This window comes from Miniopterus natalensis, chromosome 8 (genome assembly GCF_054644295.1).
Source record: "Miniopterus natalensis isolate mMinNat1 chromosome 8, mMinNat1.hap1, whole genome shotgun sequence".
Taxonomy (NCBI): domain Eukaryota; kingdom Metazoa; phylum Chordata; class Mammalia; order Chiroptera; family Miniopteridae; genus Miniopterus; species Miniopterus natalensis.
In genome coordinates this window covers 19,218,339-19,238,520 of record NC_142088.1, presented here as the reverse complement: position 1 = coordinate 19,238,520, position 20,182 = coordinate 19,218,339, and the positions used below count along the sequence as shown (strand labels likewise).

The 20,182-nt window shown below is 41.4% G+C and overlaps 2 protein-coding genes across 2 annotated transcripts in view; one reads left to right on the top strand and one right to left on the bottom strand.

Annotated features, from left to right (window-relative positions):
- Positions 1-6,523: 6,523 nt before the first annotated feature.
- FAM237A (family with sequence similarity 237 member A) lies at positions 6,524-10,632 on the top strand. The gene is made up of 2 exons (XM_016196859.2): positions 6,524-6,935; positions 10,499-10,632. Exons 1-2 carry the CDS (start codon positions 6,524-6,526, stop codon positions 10,630-10,632), a joined length of 546 nt encoding a protein of 181 aa, XP_016052345.2.
- A 2,963-nt stretch (positions 10,633-13,595) lies between these two features.
- The window catches only part of DYTN (dystrotelin), a 44,001-nt gene continuing 37,414 nt past the window's right edge, over positions 13,596-20,182 (bottom strand). The window contains exon 12 of the mRNA XM_016196860.2: positions 13,596-13,699. Within this exon, the coding sequence (XP_016052346.2) occupies positions 13,596-13,699 (104 nt within the window). The remainder of the gene's footprint in view (positions 13,700-20,182) is intronic.

Sequence of the window (20,182 nt, the reverse complement as noted above, 5' to 3'; positions counted from 1 at the left end):
GTTGGTCATTGTTCTTGAGTCTCAAAATTACATTCTCAGTGCCACACAGGAAAGAGATGAGAAGCTTAAGACATCTTAAGAAATAGGAATTGAACATAGAAATAAAAGGAGCCAATCTAAGTAGAAAATCATGGTTATGGGTGACTCTGTATTTCAAAATAACTTTGTATTTCATTGAGTTCTCAGAAATTTGTTAACCTTTCCATTCTTGGCCCAGAGCCACATTTCATTAGCTATGGTTGAAAATAAAAAAATAAAATTTTCTTTATTAAAGTTAAGAAACTCTGAGAAGGTCTGTACTCAAATACTCATGAGACCAAACACTCTGATGGATCGAAAATTCATCTTTCGATCATGAAATAGATCTGTACAATATTTGTATGACAGATCTCCTGGACAATTCTCTCACTTATTCCTGTTGCCTAATGAAAAAGAGATCTTGAACTGGAAACTGAAGAAATTTATTCCAAAATAAAATTTCTTTCACTGCTAGGGATGACAAAAAATTTTGGACATCAGCAGATGGCATGTTGAAGAGAAGAGGTGGTGAACTTTCTGACAGTAACTCTAGATCAGATTTACAAGTTGAAAAAAGATCACAAGCTTATATATAGACATTTATAAGTTTCTCACTAAGATTTAATCAATGCATTGGCTGCTGTCACAACTTTGTTAGAGTCTAGAAGTTTTCAGCATGATTATTTATTCAAAGCCACATATGAATGTGTACCCCCAAGAAGTGTGTTGGGTATGAAACTTCATCTGACTATGGTATCCGAAGATGGGATGGATATACATACACACACACATATACACACATACACATACATATGCATACATACATATATATTTGAATATGTAACATGCTTATATAAATTTAAATTCCCTTAGGATATAAGCCTCAGATAGGTCAGAAGCATAGTCTCCTTTGGAAATGAGAAGCCCCCAAAATGAGACAATTCTGAAAGCCAATTCTTACAGTGGTCACTCTTGAAATGTTGGGGTTATTGCAAGAGATAAACTCAACTCTTGACAAAGCCATAAAAATTCATAGGGGCTCTGCAACCTACTGGAAAGAATGGGCCAAAAATGGTACTTCTCAAGAAGTATGCTGGAAAGAAGCTACCACTATACCTATGATCCCAGCTATAATATCTTCACTTGTATAAGCAGAAAAAATATGAATGAGCTATTCCTGTATCCCTGAGTAACTTATCTCTTTCCTACAGTTTAGAGTCAATGTCCAATATCATCTGACTACTTCACTGCAACTTGTCCTTACGTATTTACTCACACTTACTGACTCATCACTTACCCCAATGGGCATTCCAGGAAATTGCCCTTGTTTATTGCCATCTTCAAATGATGAAAAAGCATAATAGAATGAGAGAAAGTAATTATTTTTACTATCTGATCCTAAATGTTAAAGAAGCACCCTATTCTTAAAGGCTGGCCCAACCATTTGCAAGTTAATGCGCTGCTGAAGATGCAAACTATCTATATAACTGCTCTTGAATTTCATTAAAATTAATCGGAAGTCCTTTTTAATGTCTTTGAGAATTGCTTCAAGTGGCAAAAATCAGAAAAGCTACCCATGGGGCACTTTCAGCTAATTGCAATTTACTTCTCAACTAGTCATTCTTTCGCCCCAGGCTGCAACCACATAAAACCAAAGCAACTCTTTGGATGACAAATGCCAGTCAAACCAGTTACTTAGTATCATGTAATTTTAAATGACCCACAGGTGCTCTGAATATTTTTTAACAAGTCAGAACGGCATGATAGATTGATTCCAGATGTAACGTGGTAAAATTATTCTCTCCGTAAATTGGACCTGCCATGTGCTCCCTTGAAGTTGGTGTCGGGGAGCGAGTAAGGTTAGGCTGTACAGTGAAGGGAGTGCGTGTGTTTGTACGAGAATGCCATCTACAACGGATAAATGACGAGTAAAACTAAGTTTTGGAAACAGAACCATGTTCTCTTACCAGCTAAGCGAAATCCCCCAACTTAGGAGCAAAATGGGGGAAAGAGGAAGGTAAAATGCATTTCCTTAGGATCACATGAGACCATGTGTATGAAAATGATGCTCTGCAAAATGCAGGTGCCGGCCAAACGTTTGTCATCGTTAGAGTCTAGTCTGTGGAAATGAAACCACAAGATAGGCTATCAAACCAAGCATTCTTGTATGTTCAACAGTATAAAACATTTCTTTCAAGTGATTTGGTGGTGGCTTTCTTTTGATCTAAGTGCAGGACTTAGTATGTCATGTTCCTCTTGCAATTATTAAGCTGATAGTAATGTTCGGATAAGAGATACACATTTCTTTCCCAAACTCTCCAATTGCCCCATAACCAAGGAATGCTTAATATACGTTATAACACAGTATGTAGTCCTTAGGATCTTCTAAATAAAGATATCCAATAAAACGACTACTTAATTTTCAAGTGCAAGTTGATCAATGCACCTATGTGATGTGTTTAATGAGGGCATAATTTTCCAGGGTGGCACTACGAAAGTTTTACTGAAGGTCAAAACTTCTGGTCCCAAGTAATTATATTCAAAAGAATCAAAAAGCATATAAGCAGACAGGAGCTAGGCTTTAAAAAACAATTTTAAAAGCCTTTACTCCCATTGGCAAGAGCTGCTCTAGTGCCTCTCCCTCTTCTCGCCTATTTTCTCTCCTCTTCAATGATTATGCCAAAGCGTTTTTACTATCCCATGTTCCTTGCTTAACACCTCCTCTCATTTGCCTTTTGTGGATGACTATGCATCTTACTTCCTTAAGAAACTGAGGCCACTGGTCACCATCTCTCTCAATTTCTGCTCCCTGACCCCCCATACTACCTACAGGCGTATCCATACCCATCATTCTTTTCTAAACCTGCTTTACTTTTTGTTGATGCTCTTTCGCTTTTTCTTATCACACCTGCCACGTTACGCATATGTTTCCCCTTGGGTTTCAGAATGATAGGTAGACTCTCGTCATTGACCCATGCATGCATGTCACTGTTTACTTATACAATTAGCTAGTTATGTGTTTGTAACTCATTGTTCAACATGGAAACTAGAAATACAAATCGTTATGCATGTATAGAATTTTTAAATTAAAATAGAAATTCTGTTTCTCCACCCCCAGTAGAACATAAGCTCCATGAGTACAGGCACTTTGTTTTATTTGCCATCTGTACACACGGCGCCTGGAATAGCGCCTGGTACATAGGCACTTATAAGTGAAGTAAGCACTGCATATTTTATACGGATGATTTCAAGGGTAATGTAACTATCAACATGTCTCAAGCCAGAATTAAATCCCCACGTCCCCTACCTCTGTTCTCCCTTCTCTCTCTACACTCCTTTCTTTTGAGTGCTCCCTCCATGCCTTTGCTCATGCTGACTTCTCTGCCTGGAGGAGACGGCTCCCTCCCTCCCTTTTGGCCTCGGGACACCTGTGTAACTCCTTCAAGAGGCTCGCCACTCACCTCCTCAAAGATGCCTTCAGTGTCCCTTCCTTTCCCTCTCCCATGTCACACTCTGTCCCTGTGCGCACACACTGTGTTTCTCTAATGACCTTCTCCAAGAAACTGAGGGCTCCTTGAAGTTCAGGAAGCAAATCCAAGACCTCACCTCTGATCTTTTCTCACATCCTTATGATGTAATTTAAAGCGGGCATTAATGCACCCAGATGACAGACTGAGAAACAGAAGGACACTTCACATCTGCAGAGCTCTGTCTTCCTAGCGCTTGGATGGGGGCGGGGTCTCCCGCGTCTTCGCGTAAACATTGTTGTAAGTCTGGTTTCTCCCTTGGCCCCTCTGGAGGGTAACCATGGATACTATTGAGCTGGCACAAAAGCCTTCAGCTAACTGGGTACTACAAGTGGTTTTCAGGATGCTTAGAGGGTTTTGAGGCAAGGGGCAAAACCTGGGAACACTTGCAAAGGCAGGACTGTTGCCTCAGGTCTCTGGGCTGGGGATATTTCAGTTAGGATGGACGCTAACGGTGCGCAGAGCCCCGAAGGGGCGTCAGGACTCTAGCCGGGGCTAGGGTATTAACTAGCTGTGAGTCCAGAACCAAAGGCAACCCCAGCGGGTTCCTCTTCTTGGAAAACAGGGACCCCGCTGTGAATCAGGAGCGGTGGGCTGACTCAAGCGACGCCGGACACCACCGGGGCTCCCGAGGTGATCCAGGCCACAGCGCCTGGAGATTAAGGGATCTCCTGTCCCAGGTCAGGGGGAGCTCCCAGATCCCTCAGTCTCCACGCCCCTTCCCCGTCCTCGCCCCAGGGGTGTTCCGCTCCTTCCAGCCCAGGACCGCGGGCCAGCAGGAGAAATTCACACCAGCGCCGTCTCCGGGAATCGCCCGGCTGCTTGCAGCCCTTCCTGAGCGCGGGGAGGGCGCCCAGGTGCCTCCCCCGGCTTTCAGAGTCCCGGGTCTTCTCTCGCATCTCTCTGTTCTCAAACAAGGCACGGCTGGAGAGTGGGAACCCGGAGCATCCCTCTCCCTCCCAGACCGGCTCGGGGCTGGGTCCCAACTTCCCAGTTCCCGCGCGCAGCGACGCGGCGCCCCAGGCCGGCATGCAGGCTCAGTTCCGCTGGGTGGAGGGAGGGTGGGTCACGGTCAGCGAGGCGGTGTGTGGCCAAGCCTGCTGACTTCCTGGAGGGAGATCTTCAAGGGAGGGAGGGAGGAGGGTGTGGGAGACGGACTTGGGGGCGAGCGGTGGCGGCCGTTGGCCGGCGCTTTGACGTAGACTCGACAGGCGCGCAGCACTCCCACCGCTTAAGAAGAGGCGCCCGAGCCGCCGGGGCGCTGAAGCTGGGGCCCTCCGCTCGCTCCCGGAGCAGCCCGCGCCTCCTCTCCCCACGCGCTCGCGGGGACCCAGGCAGGGCTGAGCAGGTACGTGCGGGGGGGCGCCCTTCTGTCCCCTGGGGGTAAAGGCGTGGAGTCAGGCTAGTGGGGCGCAAAGACGCGCAGAGGGTCCCCGGCAGCTCAGCTCCGAGGAAGGTGAGGCCGTGGGACCAGGTGCGGGGGCGAGACGCACCGAGCTCCGCGCGGGACTCAGCGGGGCGCACGGAGGACCCCGGGGCTGGGGAACTTCCAAGCTCCAGGAGGACGGGATCCCCTAAGGGAACCTCTAGGAGCCAAAGCGAGCGCTGCGGCCCCGGCTGGCGGGGAGAGCCGCACAGCGCCAACTTCAGCACGCTGGACAGCGCCCCGCCTCGGCCTGAAACTTAGCGCGGACACCTCGGACTTGTCCCCTAAGGAAAAGCATTCTCGGGGACCCTCGACTTTGCTAGTTTAGTTCGGAAGAGGGCATATCGAATATAATTTTGCTCAGGTAGTCATCTCGTGCAAATGATCTGAAATATAGAGAGCATTTTTGAGTCATGTTGTATCTCAACGTACCTCTTCAAAACAGGAACGTACATATATATTCAAATACCGATTTCAGGGTGTCTCAATATGTCCTCCTGCTGTGCAGAAGAAAAATATTCTATATTATGGTATATTATCATTGAATGTTTCAATGTGCCCTGCTTACCTTCATGATACTAACATCGAAAAGGTTTGGAAATATAAGATAAAGTTGAAAGTGAGCTGGATAAGACCTCTTGGGTTTTTTTCTTTACATTAGAGTTGTAAAATGAGATACATTTTGTATAGTCTGTGAAGAGTCAAATAACCTTTTTTTTTTTTTCTGGGAAAAATTTAGGTTACTATTATAAGAACATTATTTCTCATTGCACTTGTCTGAAGTGTAAAATAATTTCAAAGATGTATATGGATGCCTTGATTTTATTGCAACAGGGCTTTGATAGCCAGAAAAGTTAAATAAGAGGAAAATTATTTTTGTTAAAATTCTTGAGATTTATAGCAAGAAGAGAGAAATGAAAAAATACCATCTTTATGAAAGTTATATCAGAATTGGAGAAGATTTTATCTGTTGGTAAAATGTCTATTGAGTTTACTCTAAATGAGTTAAATATATGTCCCTTGGCTCACATACTTTTTTAGCACACTATGTCCTGTTTACTTTTATTTACAGCGTTTTACAATTCTTATACCTTTTTAAAAAAATTAAAATCACCCTGAATAGGAAAGCATCCAAGGGTGAGATATATTAAAATTCTTAATTGCATGGGAGTCCTTGATTAGGGTAGCTAAGCAAATTACAATATTGCAGAATAATGAAAGCCTTGCAACAAGATTTTAAAGTTGCACTTAATACTTTTTTAAACTATATTCCTCTACTAAGGAAAAAAAAGTTCACTCATTCATCTTAGAGGAATATATCTTAGGAGTACATGTTTCTTAGTCTATTAGTCTTGGTTGTACACTATCTGGCTGAACAATGAACCATTTTAGATAGAATGGTGCTTGTGATATGGGAGGAAGGGTAACACTTTTCCTAAGACAATGGTGTGTCTCCTTTGTTGGCACCAAAAGGCATAATTATTTTCTTTACTGAGTGGAGCACAAGCAGGGATTCATATGTGATATTTCCATCATGTCCATTTTCAGGGCCATGGCTGATCCTGGAAACAGAGGAGGGATCTACCGCCCCTTGAACCTTACCTGCTCCCTGCTCATTGTGGGGATGTGCTGTGTGCCTCCTTTCTTCTGTCATAGCCAGGCAGACCTGCTGGCTCTTAACCAAGCTGATCCCCAGTGCTGGGAATCGTCCTCAGTGCTCCTCCTGGAAATGCGGAAGCCTCGGATTTCCAACTCTGTGTCAGGTTTCTGGGATTTTATGATCTACCTGAAGTCATCTGAGAACTTGAAGCATGGGGCATTGTTTTGGGATCTGGCCCAACTCTTCTGGGACATCTATGTGGACTGCATCCTCTCCAGGAACCATGGCTTAGGAAGGAGGCAATTGGCCGGGGAGGAAGAGAGGATCTCTGCAGTGCATCCACAGCACACAGGGAGGAAACAAGGTGGTCAACCCCAGGCCCCAAGTCCTGAAGGGGTCAATCAAGTATGGGTGTGCTGAATTGCGAGGAAGAGAGAAGTGGTTTTAGAAGAGTCCATTGCCACATATATTCCTCTTGGGCGAACCCTAAAGGCACACACGTGATAGGAAGATAGATAGTACTTCCTCTTGTATTTCATGTTAGCTTCTTACATGAACATATGGTCTTCATCCTTATACTTCAGTGACCAGCAGCAAGGAAAAGTCAGAAAGACAAGTAAGGGGAAAGCACAGGTCCCAAAACGCAACATAAAATTGTAAAAGGATGCCCCCAAATTAACACTATATTTTTTACCATTAGCCAGAATATTGGGTCATAACTTGTGTTTATTTGCTATGGACTTGGGAAGATCTGAATATAAACCTGGGGAACATTCACAACACATAAACTGTTGCCACTTTTAAATAAAACAAATAAACACATTGCTTTCATGTAAATAGAAGGGCTCCTTGAGATGTACTTAGTTGATGAAGTGAAGGATAGAAAAAAATGGCCCCCTCATTGCTTTTAAATCAAATCTCAAGTAATTAATTTCCAGCAAGCGGAATAATTAATATTTAATAATTTGAAACTTTCTACAAACTTAGAGGTTTTTCACTTAAGTAAATATTATATTAAAATTTAGTCTTCTCCAGGGGCACTAGAAGAAATGTCTTTTCTAGAATTAGAATGAGGGATAATTAGTCCCGGAGTAAGTTGAGAGATACCCTAGCCCTATACATATTGCTTCTGTTCCCTTTTTGGTGGTGTTTCAACTAATGAGCTTCCAACATTTACAGCAAGGGCTGTTTGAGTGGTAGCGAATTATTAAATTAGAATTATATAGTTCAATAATTAAATTATATAAATTAGAATTATTTATACACAAGTGGAACACTAAGGCATAACTAATTTTTATATATTATTTTATATTATTATATTATTTTAGCAAGTGTTATTGTAACTTAAACCAATTTTCTTTTTTAGAGGAATATATTATTTTAGCAAGTGTTATTTATTGTAACTTAAACCAATTTTCTTTTTTAGAGGAAATATTCTTTCAGCAGCTTAGCTACTAAAGTAGAAACACAAAATGAGTGTCTAAATGTTGGTTATCAATATTTAAAAAATATTTTGAACAGAGACTGTCAAAACATCAGCCTCAGTAAGGACTGTATATTTTCCTCATGTGCACTGTAGGGCCCTTTCTTCCATTCCTATCATATTTAGCTGTTGTACTCATCTTTTCTCTCTTTTTTTGGTATTTTGCATTTACTTTGAATTACTCAAGTATCTATAGAATAAGTGAAAATAATTGGGTTCAGCTGAACATGAGAAGAACCATATATCCTTTCTCCGAAACAGCTTTCAGTTTGCCTGCTTGCAACAAGCCTGTCAGAATAGTCTGAGACAGTTTTGTTGAGCATACTTCAACATGGCATTTCCATCTTCTTTTAACTTCAACTTTGGAAGCCACTTCCTTCCTCTTGCTACAGAGTTGCTATTGACCCAGCTGGTCTGCAAACTTGAGCTGGAGTTGCTATGCAAGTAACAAGAGTGAACATTTCACTTTATTGAAGTTATTCTAACATTTGACATAAGCAGTTGTTTGCAGATCAGGAAACAAGACTTTCCATTTGGTTTGTACAATTATAATCGAAGAGTGTCTTGGGTCAAGAAGACACCATATCTTAAAGTTAAATCGTAGCAGGAACATCGAGATTTCGTCTCAAGAGGCTTGATTAAATCTCTAGTGGCTCCACTGGCCCTGGATGTACCCGCACAAATTCTGCACTAGTTTTTTCTTTTGCTACCAGGTTGGGATGGGGGCGAGGGTGAAGAGGTGTTAGTCTCTATGGTTCTCAGGGAAACTGAATCATCAGAACAGAAGAAAAGAACTATAATAGGTGCCTGCATAATATGCAAAAGGTTCTTGTTTGATGTCTTGGAATAAAATAGTTTAAATGCAGTTGAGAAATGTTGCTTTAAATCCTGCTTTGTTAAAAACATAAAACTCCCATATAACTGTGTATGTTAATATATCACATTTGTTAATATTGGGTCAACACGTATAAGCAATAGATATCAAATAGCTATGTAATCGGGCAAGTTAATTAACTTATTTAGCCCTCAGTGTCTTCATCTGAAAAAAAAGGGGTATGGACAGAATTAGATGACCCATAATGTCTCTGCAGGGTCTCTGTTCTAATGTTCTGCGAGTCTATAAAAAGAAATGTACAAAAGGCATGCATTTAACTCTGGAAAGAACCTGGAAGACCTTTACCCCAAGGACAGCTTACTGACCTGGGTGATGGGTGACCTGGACAACGTGGTTCTTTATGACAATGATAAGCAGGAAGAGAGGAGGTCCAGGATGAAATGAGAATTCCAAAAAATCTGAGGGCTAGAGATATCATTTGAGGAAAAACCCCTCAAAAGATCATGTTATTTAGCCTGGGGCGATATGAGCTAGTAATTGAATGCTGAAATATCTGGAAGGTGTGAGGACGGTGTACCAAGGCTTACCCACTAAATTCTGATGAATTACGTGAAGGCAGAGAGGGAGAGGGAAAGGGAGAGAGAGAAAGAGAAATGTATTGATTTAGGAAAAGAGTAGGCTGATGATAACTCCCAAATAGAAAAGAACAGCATTGGATTAGCAAACACTTCAATTAGCAACACATGAAGGGATTTTAAAGTGTATCCTTGTTTGTGTCAAAAATGACTGCCTCTTCCTTTAACGAATCTTACTCTGCCAGAGAGGAACAGAAAAACTTGCCTGCCTGGGGAGCTTATGTTTTTTAAAAATTGAGTCTTTGTTTTCTTCTATGCCAAGAAAATTGAAATTTAGATTTATAATTTGATGATGTTTGCAGTTGGTGTACAACTAGCGGGCAAATTTCATGCTGCTTACTTTTTAATCAGAAGAGAAAACAATGCTTCAGATAGATAAATAATTAGATTCACAAATGCTTGATTTCCCACTTCAAGAAATTTCTTAAGGAACATATTCAGATATTACCCATCTAGAAATCGGTTCTAAGGAGACATTCAGAGGTATAACCTACGATGCAGTATGAGGCTCTTCACTGCAGTGTTATTTAGAGTAACAGAAAATTTGAAAATTGTCTAATTGTCCCATAATAGGGCAATGGTAAACTAAATTATGGTGTAAAGTGTGTATGCATAAAACTATGGATATTTCTGGAAGATTATATTAAGGGTGGATTAACATTTTTTCTTCACATTTTTATATCAAAAATTATATAATGACCATTTTTATTTTTTTAATCAGAAACATCTTAATATTTGTTAATAACAAATATACTTATTATAATTTACTTAATTTATATTATGTAACTAAACTGCATAGGACATAAAACTGCATAAACACAAATTTACATATACACTTCCGCAGTAAATTTATACAGAATTTTGATAGAGTGACAGAAATAGCAAACTTTCCTTTTAAAACCAATATACTGATATTTAATTAACCTGAAAACAATTTGGAGACTTAATGATTTGTTCCTTTTCTTTACTTCCAGGTGCATATTCTCAGCAATTACAAATCCCTTCCCCGAAGAAGAAAGAGTTGCTTGAAGATTTGCTAAGCCTGTACGTGCGCAGCAAGGTTGGAAAAGCAAGCAGTGGCCCAGAAATAAAGAGAAAACAAATCTAACTTCAGAGCTAACTCAAGTTATGGAGTTTTAAAAAATATATTTTTCTTGACTATTGGTCATTTATTTACTTGAAATGGTGGGAATGTCCAGAGAGAAATATTAAGCCACTCTCCGAGTACTTAGTTTCATTCTTGTAGGCCGCTAGCATGTTCCCTCAAATGGTGACATTGCTGCCAGATCATCCCACAGGCTGAACGACTTAAAGGAGCTTTCAAAGGTGGGTAAGGGTGGAGGGATACTCAGATTCTTCGTGTTCATTGTGACCATTTGCTTTGGGATGCATGACATTGTTAATGAGCTAGAGTGCCATACATTTAACTTGAACACACTGCATGACTTACAAGCAATTAACCACTGGATTGCTTATGCACAGGCATATAAAGGACTATATTTATTAATTACCCGTTACTGAGGACCTATGATACCTGAATCTTGTTTGAAAGAATATTTTTGAATATTTTGAACTAAATGAAGCAAAAAACAAAGCAAAAAAATAAAAACCTGGTAAATAAAGGATTCTTCTAATGGAAATACAATTAATAAAAAGCTCTGGACCCCAGTAATATTACTGAAGTCTCTTTATTTCAATATTTAATGCTACCATTAATGATAGTCAAATCACAAATAAAATCACATGAAGTATGTTATTTGTGAATAAACATATTTTCTGTCTGATTAACTATTAAAACTTCATAAATGGTCAGATTCTGCATTGAAAAGCAAGCTAAAAGTAAAACAAACAGCTTTATATGAAAATTACCTGTAAAATTTTTCCCCTTAAAATGACCAGCCTGAATGAGGTTCATAACAGAGAAGACCAATTAGCAAATTTACCTGAGCTCCAGACACATTGCTCTTTTCATCTCATATAATTACTCTCATTTCTCCAATCATTCTGTGATAACCGATGATTGACAACCAGTTTGAATTTCAGATATGTTAGCAGTCCACTTGCTTTTTCCAGGTCCAAAGGAAACCCCGGGGAATGTTTTCACTGAAGGTTTAGGGCCCTCCATAAGCTAAAATTCTTATCTAAAGGGTTATCATTGGAAGACTCAGCAGTGTCTGAAGGTTAGCCAACCTCTATAGCTGGGGAAGCAAACCTGGGGGAGGGTCTGGGAAGGGCCCAGCCCCGGCTTCTCTTGGTCAGGAGAATGATCCGCCCAGAGGCTGCCACTCTTCAGCTGCCATTTCTACATGGGCTCATGGTTTTGCTTTCATGGCACTTTCTCTAATGTCTTTAATCATATTCTTAAAAAACATCACATAAACTCATCACCTCTTAGAAACTGTTAAAAGATGCCACCCTCACAATGCTTGCAATGCCTACGCCTCACTCCTATCTCACCTTGGTCTACACAACGGGAGCTGCCCGATTTTTCTGTAAAGCGTCAGATAGTAAATATTCTATGCTTTGTGGGTCATCCAGTCTCTGTAGCAACTCACCAGTTCTGCCTCCATAGAATGAAAGCATCTGTAAACACCTAGATAAATGAGCATGACTGTGTTCCAACAGAGCTTTGTTTATGGACCCTGGAGTTTGAATCCATATCATTTACAAGTGTCACAAAATAATTATTCTTCATGATTATTTCAATTATTTTAAAAAAATGTACTAACCACTCTTAGCTCATAGCCTGTACAAAACTGGCAGTGGGCAGGACATGGCCCGTGGCTGTCGCTTGCTGACTGGTGCTCTGGGCATGCTTACCGAACTTGTAAGGAACAAACTGGGATGAGGGAAGAAGGAGAGAATACATTGAGCAACAAAACTAAAATAAAAAAACTTGGGATAAGCTGAAAAGCAAATGCAAAAATATTAGGATGAGATTGAACAGGGCTAACCCAGTCCTAATCCTATCTATACAATTGGACATCACTTCACTCTGGAAACAGTACTAGAAATTATAGATCATATAAATAAAAGCTCAAAGCCTCTCTCAATGTAGCATGGACTACACATTAAGATAATAGGTAAAACAATGAAACTATAACAATATTTATTGAGAGAAAGTACAGAGCAGTGGTTAGAGTACAGGCTTAGGAACTGGATTTGAATCTCAGCCTCTTTAAGTACTGACCAAATAACTTTGGACAAGTTGTTGACCCTCTCTGTGCCTCAGTTTTCTTATAAAATATCTACTTGCTAGGTTTGTTGTGAGGATTAATGAGTTAGTACATACAAGGTGCTTAGAAACCAAGTGCTCTAATAGTAAAAAAGTTAGCCATTACTTTGGACATTATTAAGTTAAACATCTACATCCTAATTATACATACAGAGAAAGGAGGCACACAGGTACTTTGGCCAAACTCATTGGAAGTGGGGTCTTACAGAGAAATATTCATGTTTTAAAAATACACTTGAGAGCATTGTTGATTTATATACAGTTGTAACAAATAATACAGAGATATCCTATATACACTATATCCAGTTTCCCTCAATGACAATATCTTGCATAACTTAGTATAACAATACAACCAGGAAACTGGTACAAACCAGTTTATTCAGATTTCACCAGTTCCGATTGCATTCAATTGTGTGTATTTAGTTTTTCTGTAAGCTTATTCTTGAGTGAGAGCAACCAGATAGAATATTAGGTCATCAATTCAATAATTTAAATGATATTAGAGAAGATAGTCGCATGAATTCATGTAGATCACACACCTGAATCTTATTTAAAAACTTCCAAAGTTTTTAGAGTAAGAATGGCCCTCTACCAGAACCTCAGCATGTCTAGATTTGATGCCACCTCTCCTTTCCATTTCCCTTGACCACCTCTCACTCCCAAAGGCTTTACTTTGAAGAACTAAGACACATGAATAAGGACATTGCAAATAAAATTTTCTTCATGCTTCACACCAGACTATTGAGAGAGGGGGTAGAAGGCTTAATTCTTTTAGTATAGATTTTGAAAATATGTTTTGTCATCACCCCAAGGGGCCTTTGAGAATGGATTCCTTTTCACTTCGAGTTGGGCAAGGTGATTTGATCAACAAGGGCAGAGAAGGCCCTGCTCACGCGCTCAGCTCCACGATACAGGTCCACGTTTACTGAAGACTGAGGATCTGAAATCAACAAACAGGAGAGTCCTTCAGAGAAGGTACCTGTAGGTTCTCAAGCTGATGTTTATGAAGCTCTAGGACAGGGAGGAAACAGAATCCATCTCTCCTCAGTTCCTGATGACAATGCCCTTTCTCTACGCTAGCTAGCTAATGAGATGGCTATTATTTACCAGGGTCAGTTACTAATCCGCCAGGTTGTGAATTCTCAAAAGGCATTTTCCATGACCCCAAGCACAAATCTGAGTAGTAAGAAAGCCCACTCGCTCTAGAGCAGTGGTTTCCAGACTCTGGTGTACATCAGAATCACCTGGGGAGCGTTAGAAAAGATTGCTAGCTTCTTCCCAGAGCTCTGATTGAGCATCCAGGGACTATGATGATTAATTTTATGTGCCAACTTGATTGCACTAAGGTGTCCAGATATTTGGTCAAACAGTATTCTGGGTGTGTCTGTGAGGGTGTTTCTGAATGAGGTTAGCACTGAGTAAGTAGACTGAATAAAGCACATGACCCTCCCTAATGTGGACGGACCTCATCCAATCAACTGAAGGCCTGAATAGAACAAAGTCTGAGTAGGAGGATTTCTTTTGCTTGACTGCCTTCCAGCTGGGCATCAGTTTTCTTCTGCCTTTGGATTCCAAGTGAAACATCAGCTCTTCCTAAGTCTTGAGCCTGCCAGCTTTCGCACTGGAACTACCCATTGGCTCTTCTGGGTCTCTAGCTTGCTGCCTGCAGATGTTGGGACTTATCAGACTCCATAATTATGTGAGCCAATTCTTTAAAATAAACCTCTCTGTTTCTGCCTCTATCTCTCTGTGTCTCTGTTTCTCTGTCTCTCTCTCTACATATGTATATATGTATATATATATGTGTATACACACATATATACATATACATATGCATATATCAGGAATGGAGCACAAGAAATTGCATTTCTAATAATTCCCAGGTGATACTGACGCTGCTGGTCTAGGGACCACACCTGGAGAACCCTGCTCTATAGCTATTGATTCATGGTTTGAGTGGTCCCCTATAATTTGTTGTAATAATAGGGATTGTGCTATAGAAAGATCTACAGTTTGGCAGTCACCAACCAAAAGTTTTATTATGCATAATCTTTTTTCCTAAGTGTTCAATGTCTAGGAATTGGTCCTACCAACATATTCACATATGAGTACAAAGACATTTGTTATAAGAATACTTACCAAAGCATTTTTATGACAATAAAAAATTGGAAACAATTTAATTATACACCAATAAATAAATTATGATACATTTATACTGTGGGATATTGTGCCACATTTAAAAAATGACATTGCTCAATGTCTAAGATATATTGTCAAATGAAAAAAGCAAAAGTAAGCATAACCTAACTTAAGTTGAAAAAGTAAAGACATACATGTATGTAGAAGAAAAGACTCACTAAACTGTTAACACTGGTTACCTCTGCAAAACAGATAGCAAGGAGTGGAGGGCATGATAATTCATTTTTTTCCTAATGTTTATTTATTTTTAAATTTATCTTTATTGTTGAGAGTATTACAGGTGTCCCATTTTCCCCCTCAATTGATCCCCTCCGCTTCGCTCCCACCCCCTTCCCAGGCCTTCACCCTGTTATTGACTGTGTCCATGGGTTATGCATATAACTTCTTTGGTTAATCTCTTCCCACCCTCCACCCCCCTTCCCTCTTTCCTCTCAAATATGATCGTCTGTTGCATGTGTCAGTGTCTCTGGATCTATTTAGTTGGTCAGATTCTTTTGTTCATTAGCTTCTTCTTAAAGAAGACCCTTCAACTTTTCCTGTAGTGCTCGTCTGGTGGTGATGAACTCCTTTAGCTTTTTCTTATCTGTGAAGCTCTTTATTTGAGCTTCAATTCTAAATGATAGCTTTGCTGGGTAGAGAAATCTTGGTTGTAGTTTCATGTTTTTCACCACTTTGAATATTTCTTGCCACTCCCTTCTGGCCTGCAAAGTTTCTGTTGAGAAATCAGCTGATGGTCGTATGGGTGCTCCCTTGTAGGTAACTAACTGCTTTTCTCTTGCTGCTTTTAAGATTCTCTCTTTGTCTTTAACCTTTGGCATTTTAATTATGATGTGTCTTGCTGTGGGCCTCTTTGGGTTCCTCTTGTTTGGGACCCTCTGCGCTTCCTGGACTTGTAAGTCGATTTCCTTCCCTAGGTAGGGGAAGTTTTCTGTCATTATTTTTTCAAATAGGTTTTCAATTCCTTGGTCTCTTCCTGCCTCTTCTGGCACCCCAATAATACGAATGTTGAGCCTCTTGAAGTTGTCCCAGAGGCTCCTTATACTATTTTCATATTTCTGGATTCTTTTTTCTTTTTGCTCTTCTGGTTGGGTGTTTTTTGTTTTCGCATGTTCCAAATTGCTGATTTGATTCTCAGCGTCCTCTACTCTACTGTTGATTCCCTGTAAATTATTCTTCATTTCAGTTCCTATAGCCTTCATTTCAAATTGGTACTTAATTATGTTATCGATTTTCTCAGTTATTTCCCTAATAGTCTGCTTAAACATCCTCATAACCAAAATTCTGAACTCTGTATCTGTTAGCTTGTTTGGGTCTATTTCATTTAGTTTCTCTTCTAGAGATTTCTTCTGTTCTTTCCTTTGTGACATGTTTCTTTGCCTCCGCATTTTGGCTGCTTCCAGGTGTTTGTTTCTATGTATTAGGTAGAGCTGCTATGTCTCCTGGAATTTGTAGAGTGGCTTTGTGTAGTAGGTGTCCTGTAGGGTCCAGTGGCTCAGCCTCCCCAGCCATCTGAGCTGAGCCTTCTAGGTGCTCCCCTGTGTGGGCTGTGTGCACTATCCTGTTGCAGTTGAGCCTTGGTTGCTGTTGGCATCACTGGGAGGAACTGACCCCCAGGCCAATCAGCTGTGAGGACCAGCTGCAACCACAGCCTAAGAGCTGCTGTGCTGGAGACACCCCAATGGAGCAGGGTTTACTTCAGTGGAGCTTTGGTGTTCACCAAGTGTGCCCCTTGAATGTGTCAGTCATGGATGTGGTAGGGTTGTAATCCAACGTGGTCGAGTCTGACCACCAGGTGCACTGTCTCTGGGGCCTCCCGGGAGGTGCAAAGTCAGCCTGTGCCAGTGCCTTGCCCAGGGCCACCCAGCATGAGCTACACAGCAAACCGTAGTTGGCTGCTACTTGTGCTGGGCTTGGAGGTGCCCAGAAGAGGCCCAGCTATGAGCCAGTGCAGCTGCCACTAGTGCCAGGCCCGGGGCCGCTTATCAAGCCGTACCCACTGCTGCTTGTTTGAGAGATTTTAGGAAAGTCCTGAGCATGAGGCTCGAGAGGCCACTTGCACAGAAAAGCCCCTGGAAATGGCCTGGATGAGCTGCAGGTGGGGAGGGGCGGGGCCTCCGGAACCATGGGGCGGGGCCAAAGGTGAGTCAGGTGCTGGCGACTCAAACATGGCGCCTGCCTGCCGGCCGTGTGCGGGGAGGACTCGCCAAAGGAGCCATGGCCTCTGCCGGCCCTTCTGCCTGGAGGAAGCCGCCCTCCGCCTCTCGCCCGGATCTCAGGCAGGTTAGTTCCTCCCCGAGTGTCCCGGGTCCTTTCAGGCTGCTCCCGGCGCTGGGCTCAGAGGGAGCGTCCGAGTGAGTCCGTGCCCGGGCCCTTAAGGGGAGCTGCTGGGGCTCCCGCGGCCTCCAGGACCCTCAGGGACAGTCCCCGCTGGTTTCACAGCCCGGAGGTGTGGGGGCGTCTCTTCCCGGCCCTGGAGCCCTGGGCTGGGGGCCTGCTGTGGGGCTGGGACCCCTCGCTCCTCCGGAAACCCCCACCGCCGAGATTCCCTCCCGGGTTTAAATCGCGGCACTGGGTGTGGGTCCGAGGCCGCATCTCTGCGATTCAGCCCCGACCCGCCCGAGTCTCCGCCCCTCCTCCTGGTCTCGATGCTCCTTCAGCTCCCTGGTTGTGGGGCTTCTGTTCAGCCGGATCTCAGGAGGCTTTGAGTGATGGTGGTTCTGTATTTTAGTTGTAATTTTGATGTGGTTGCGGGAGGCGGCGGGTGCCGCTGTTACCTACGCCGCCATCTTGTTTCTCTGACAGTTAATTCATTTAAAAAAATTCTTTGCGTAGGCATTTTAATCTTATGATGAACATGTCATGTAAGATTGTTTGTGTACTTAATAAAAAAAGATCACAGGCAATGAAAATGTGGAAAGGCTTATTTTGTTAGTTACACCCTTGAGTTACGTGATTTACGTTGTAGCTCCAGTTGGGCTGTTTTCTGTTGAACAGAGGAGAGGTGTTATGCCTTTCTTACTCTATTTTTCTCTAGCATTGCTTCAGAATGACAAAGACCTTAAATAAACAGTATTTTATTCTGTCTAGAGGCAAACTTATTGTAGGGTATTCTGTTTCTCAGCCCACAGTGATAAATATTTAAGACATAGCAATAAAGAAACAGGGAAGCAATAATTCATTTTATGCATGGGAGTTTTTCTCATTGTTTGGTTGTTTTCTTTTTAAGCTATGGTCCCTTGAAATGTTAAAAATAGCCAAAGATATTCACCTAGCATGCTGTTTGGCATACGTTTGGAATTCAGTACATATAGGGACTGAATTGCTACAGCACATAGCTGGAAATGTTAGAAATACCTGTGAAATCAACAGTTCAAAGGATATCACAATGAGAAAATAATTCACCCGAATGTTACTAAAAATCTACCTGGTCTCTGAATGAATCAAGCATGAAGGAGACGGCTATCAGATTGACAGATACAGAGGGTTAAAAGTATTAGGTTATCTAGTCTATGATTACCATTCTTGGTAACCAAAATACTGAGCCCATGTCTTCCTTACAACAATAATTAATTAAGCAAACCAATAGGAATGCATATCTACTGTACTAAGACCTCTCCCTTGAGCTCTAGATGGTACACTTTGACTGCCACTCTGATATATCCATTTGCATGTCTCTCAGGCAATTCACACTTAATGCATTCAGAACAGAACTCTTGATTTTCCCACCTCCGTCTCAGCTTTCCCGACTCCCCTCAATGCACCATCCACCCAGGCCAAGCCACCATCACTTCTTGCTTAGATTACAACACACTTTTACCCAGTCTCTTTGCTCACCCCCTTGCCCTTCTGCAAGCTACTTTCCATACAAGGCCAGAGTGTTTCAAAAACATCTATCTATTTCAAAACGAATGCCCAGCATCCAACACAGCACTTGGCACATAGTAAATACTTGGTGACTATTTGTTAGATGAATGAATGAATGAACTTATGACGAACCAATTAGACTTTTTTTTCCCTACCTTCCCGGAAATTTATTAAGGTTTCAGTACACACTCTTGGGATTCCCAGGCAACATTTGAGAAGACTACTTTCTAAATAAGTGAGACAAAGATACAGTGCTGAATGCCTATTTCTGGGGTTGCTAAAAAGTAAGTCCTGTTCTTTATTTTCTTATGATTTGCTAAAGTTCAAGCTTCATTTTCTGATTATTTAAAATACTAGTTTAGGTGTTGGTTCCAGAAGGGAAGAAAAGAACAGAAATAGAGCATGATGTCCTTTTTCTGCTCACCGCATAAGCAAGTAGTGTTAGACATTCTTTCACATCGAATCCCTTTACTGAAAGTTTGAACAAACTGTTTGCTACTGAGTTTTCAATCCAACATTTGGAATTTATAAAGGTTTAGGGAACCCCTTGTATACCTTCTCTTTTCTATTAAGCTTCCATGCGCTCTTGGAATTCTATTATCCTTGATATTGATATTGAATGACTCTATTAAGTTAATGTCAACAATGGCCCCCAAACTGATCATCAGGCTTGCTGTTTTAATCTTATTAAGCCTTAAGTAATATAAAGTTCATTTTAATTTCTAAAATGTGTTCACTCCTTAGTAAAGCTCCAATCCACAAGGGTGGTCAGCTGCAAGGATAATCACAACACTGGGTGAAGACGTTGACACTGAGTAAATCTTAGCATATTGCAAACAGATCTTTCTGCTCTTCCCAGCAATTCTCAAATCAAAACGACAACAACTGGGACAGTAAAATGATCAGAAATCTCCTGCTGTTGTCTGATTCATCCATGACAGAGATAGAAATAAAACAAAAGTAACCGACTCCTTAATTTAATTTCTTTGCCTTTCCACATCTTCATTAGCGAGATTGTTATGCTTCTGTCTCTGATTAAGTTTGAGGTAATTCTAGTCAGCATGCATAGATTACGGAGTGGATTATTTTTTTTACTTATCTTAATCTCACCCGAGGATATGTTTTTACTGGTTTTAGAGAGCGAGAGAGAGCAAGAGAGTGAAACATCAGTGTGAGAGAGAAACACCGATCAGTTGTCTCCTGTACTCGCCCTCACCAGAGATTGAACCCACAACATTTTTGGTGTACAGGATGATGCTCCAACCAACTGAGCCACCCAGCCTTTAATCCATATTACCAATGGCTAAGTAGAATTTACAGACAGAATCATATTCCATATCAGGCTGAATAAGGGTATAAA

Excerpts from the sequence above, each read along its gene's own strand:
- FAM237A (XM_016196859.2), top strand. The coding sequence starts at position 6,524 with ATGGCTGATCCTGGAAACAGAGGAGGGATCTACCGCCCCTTGAACCTT. Across the intron at positions 6,936-10,498 it reads GCACACAGGGAGGAAACAAG|GTGCATATTCTCAGCAATTA; the intron begins GTGGTCAACCCC and ends CTTTACTTCCAG.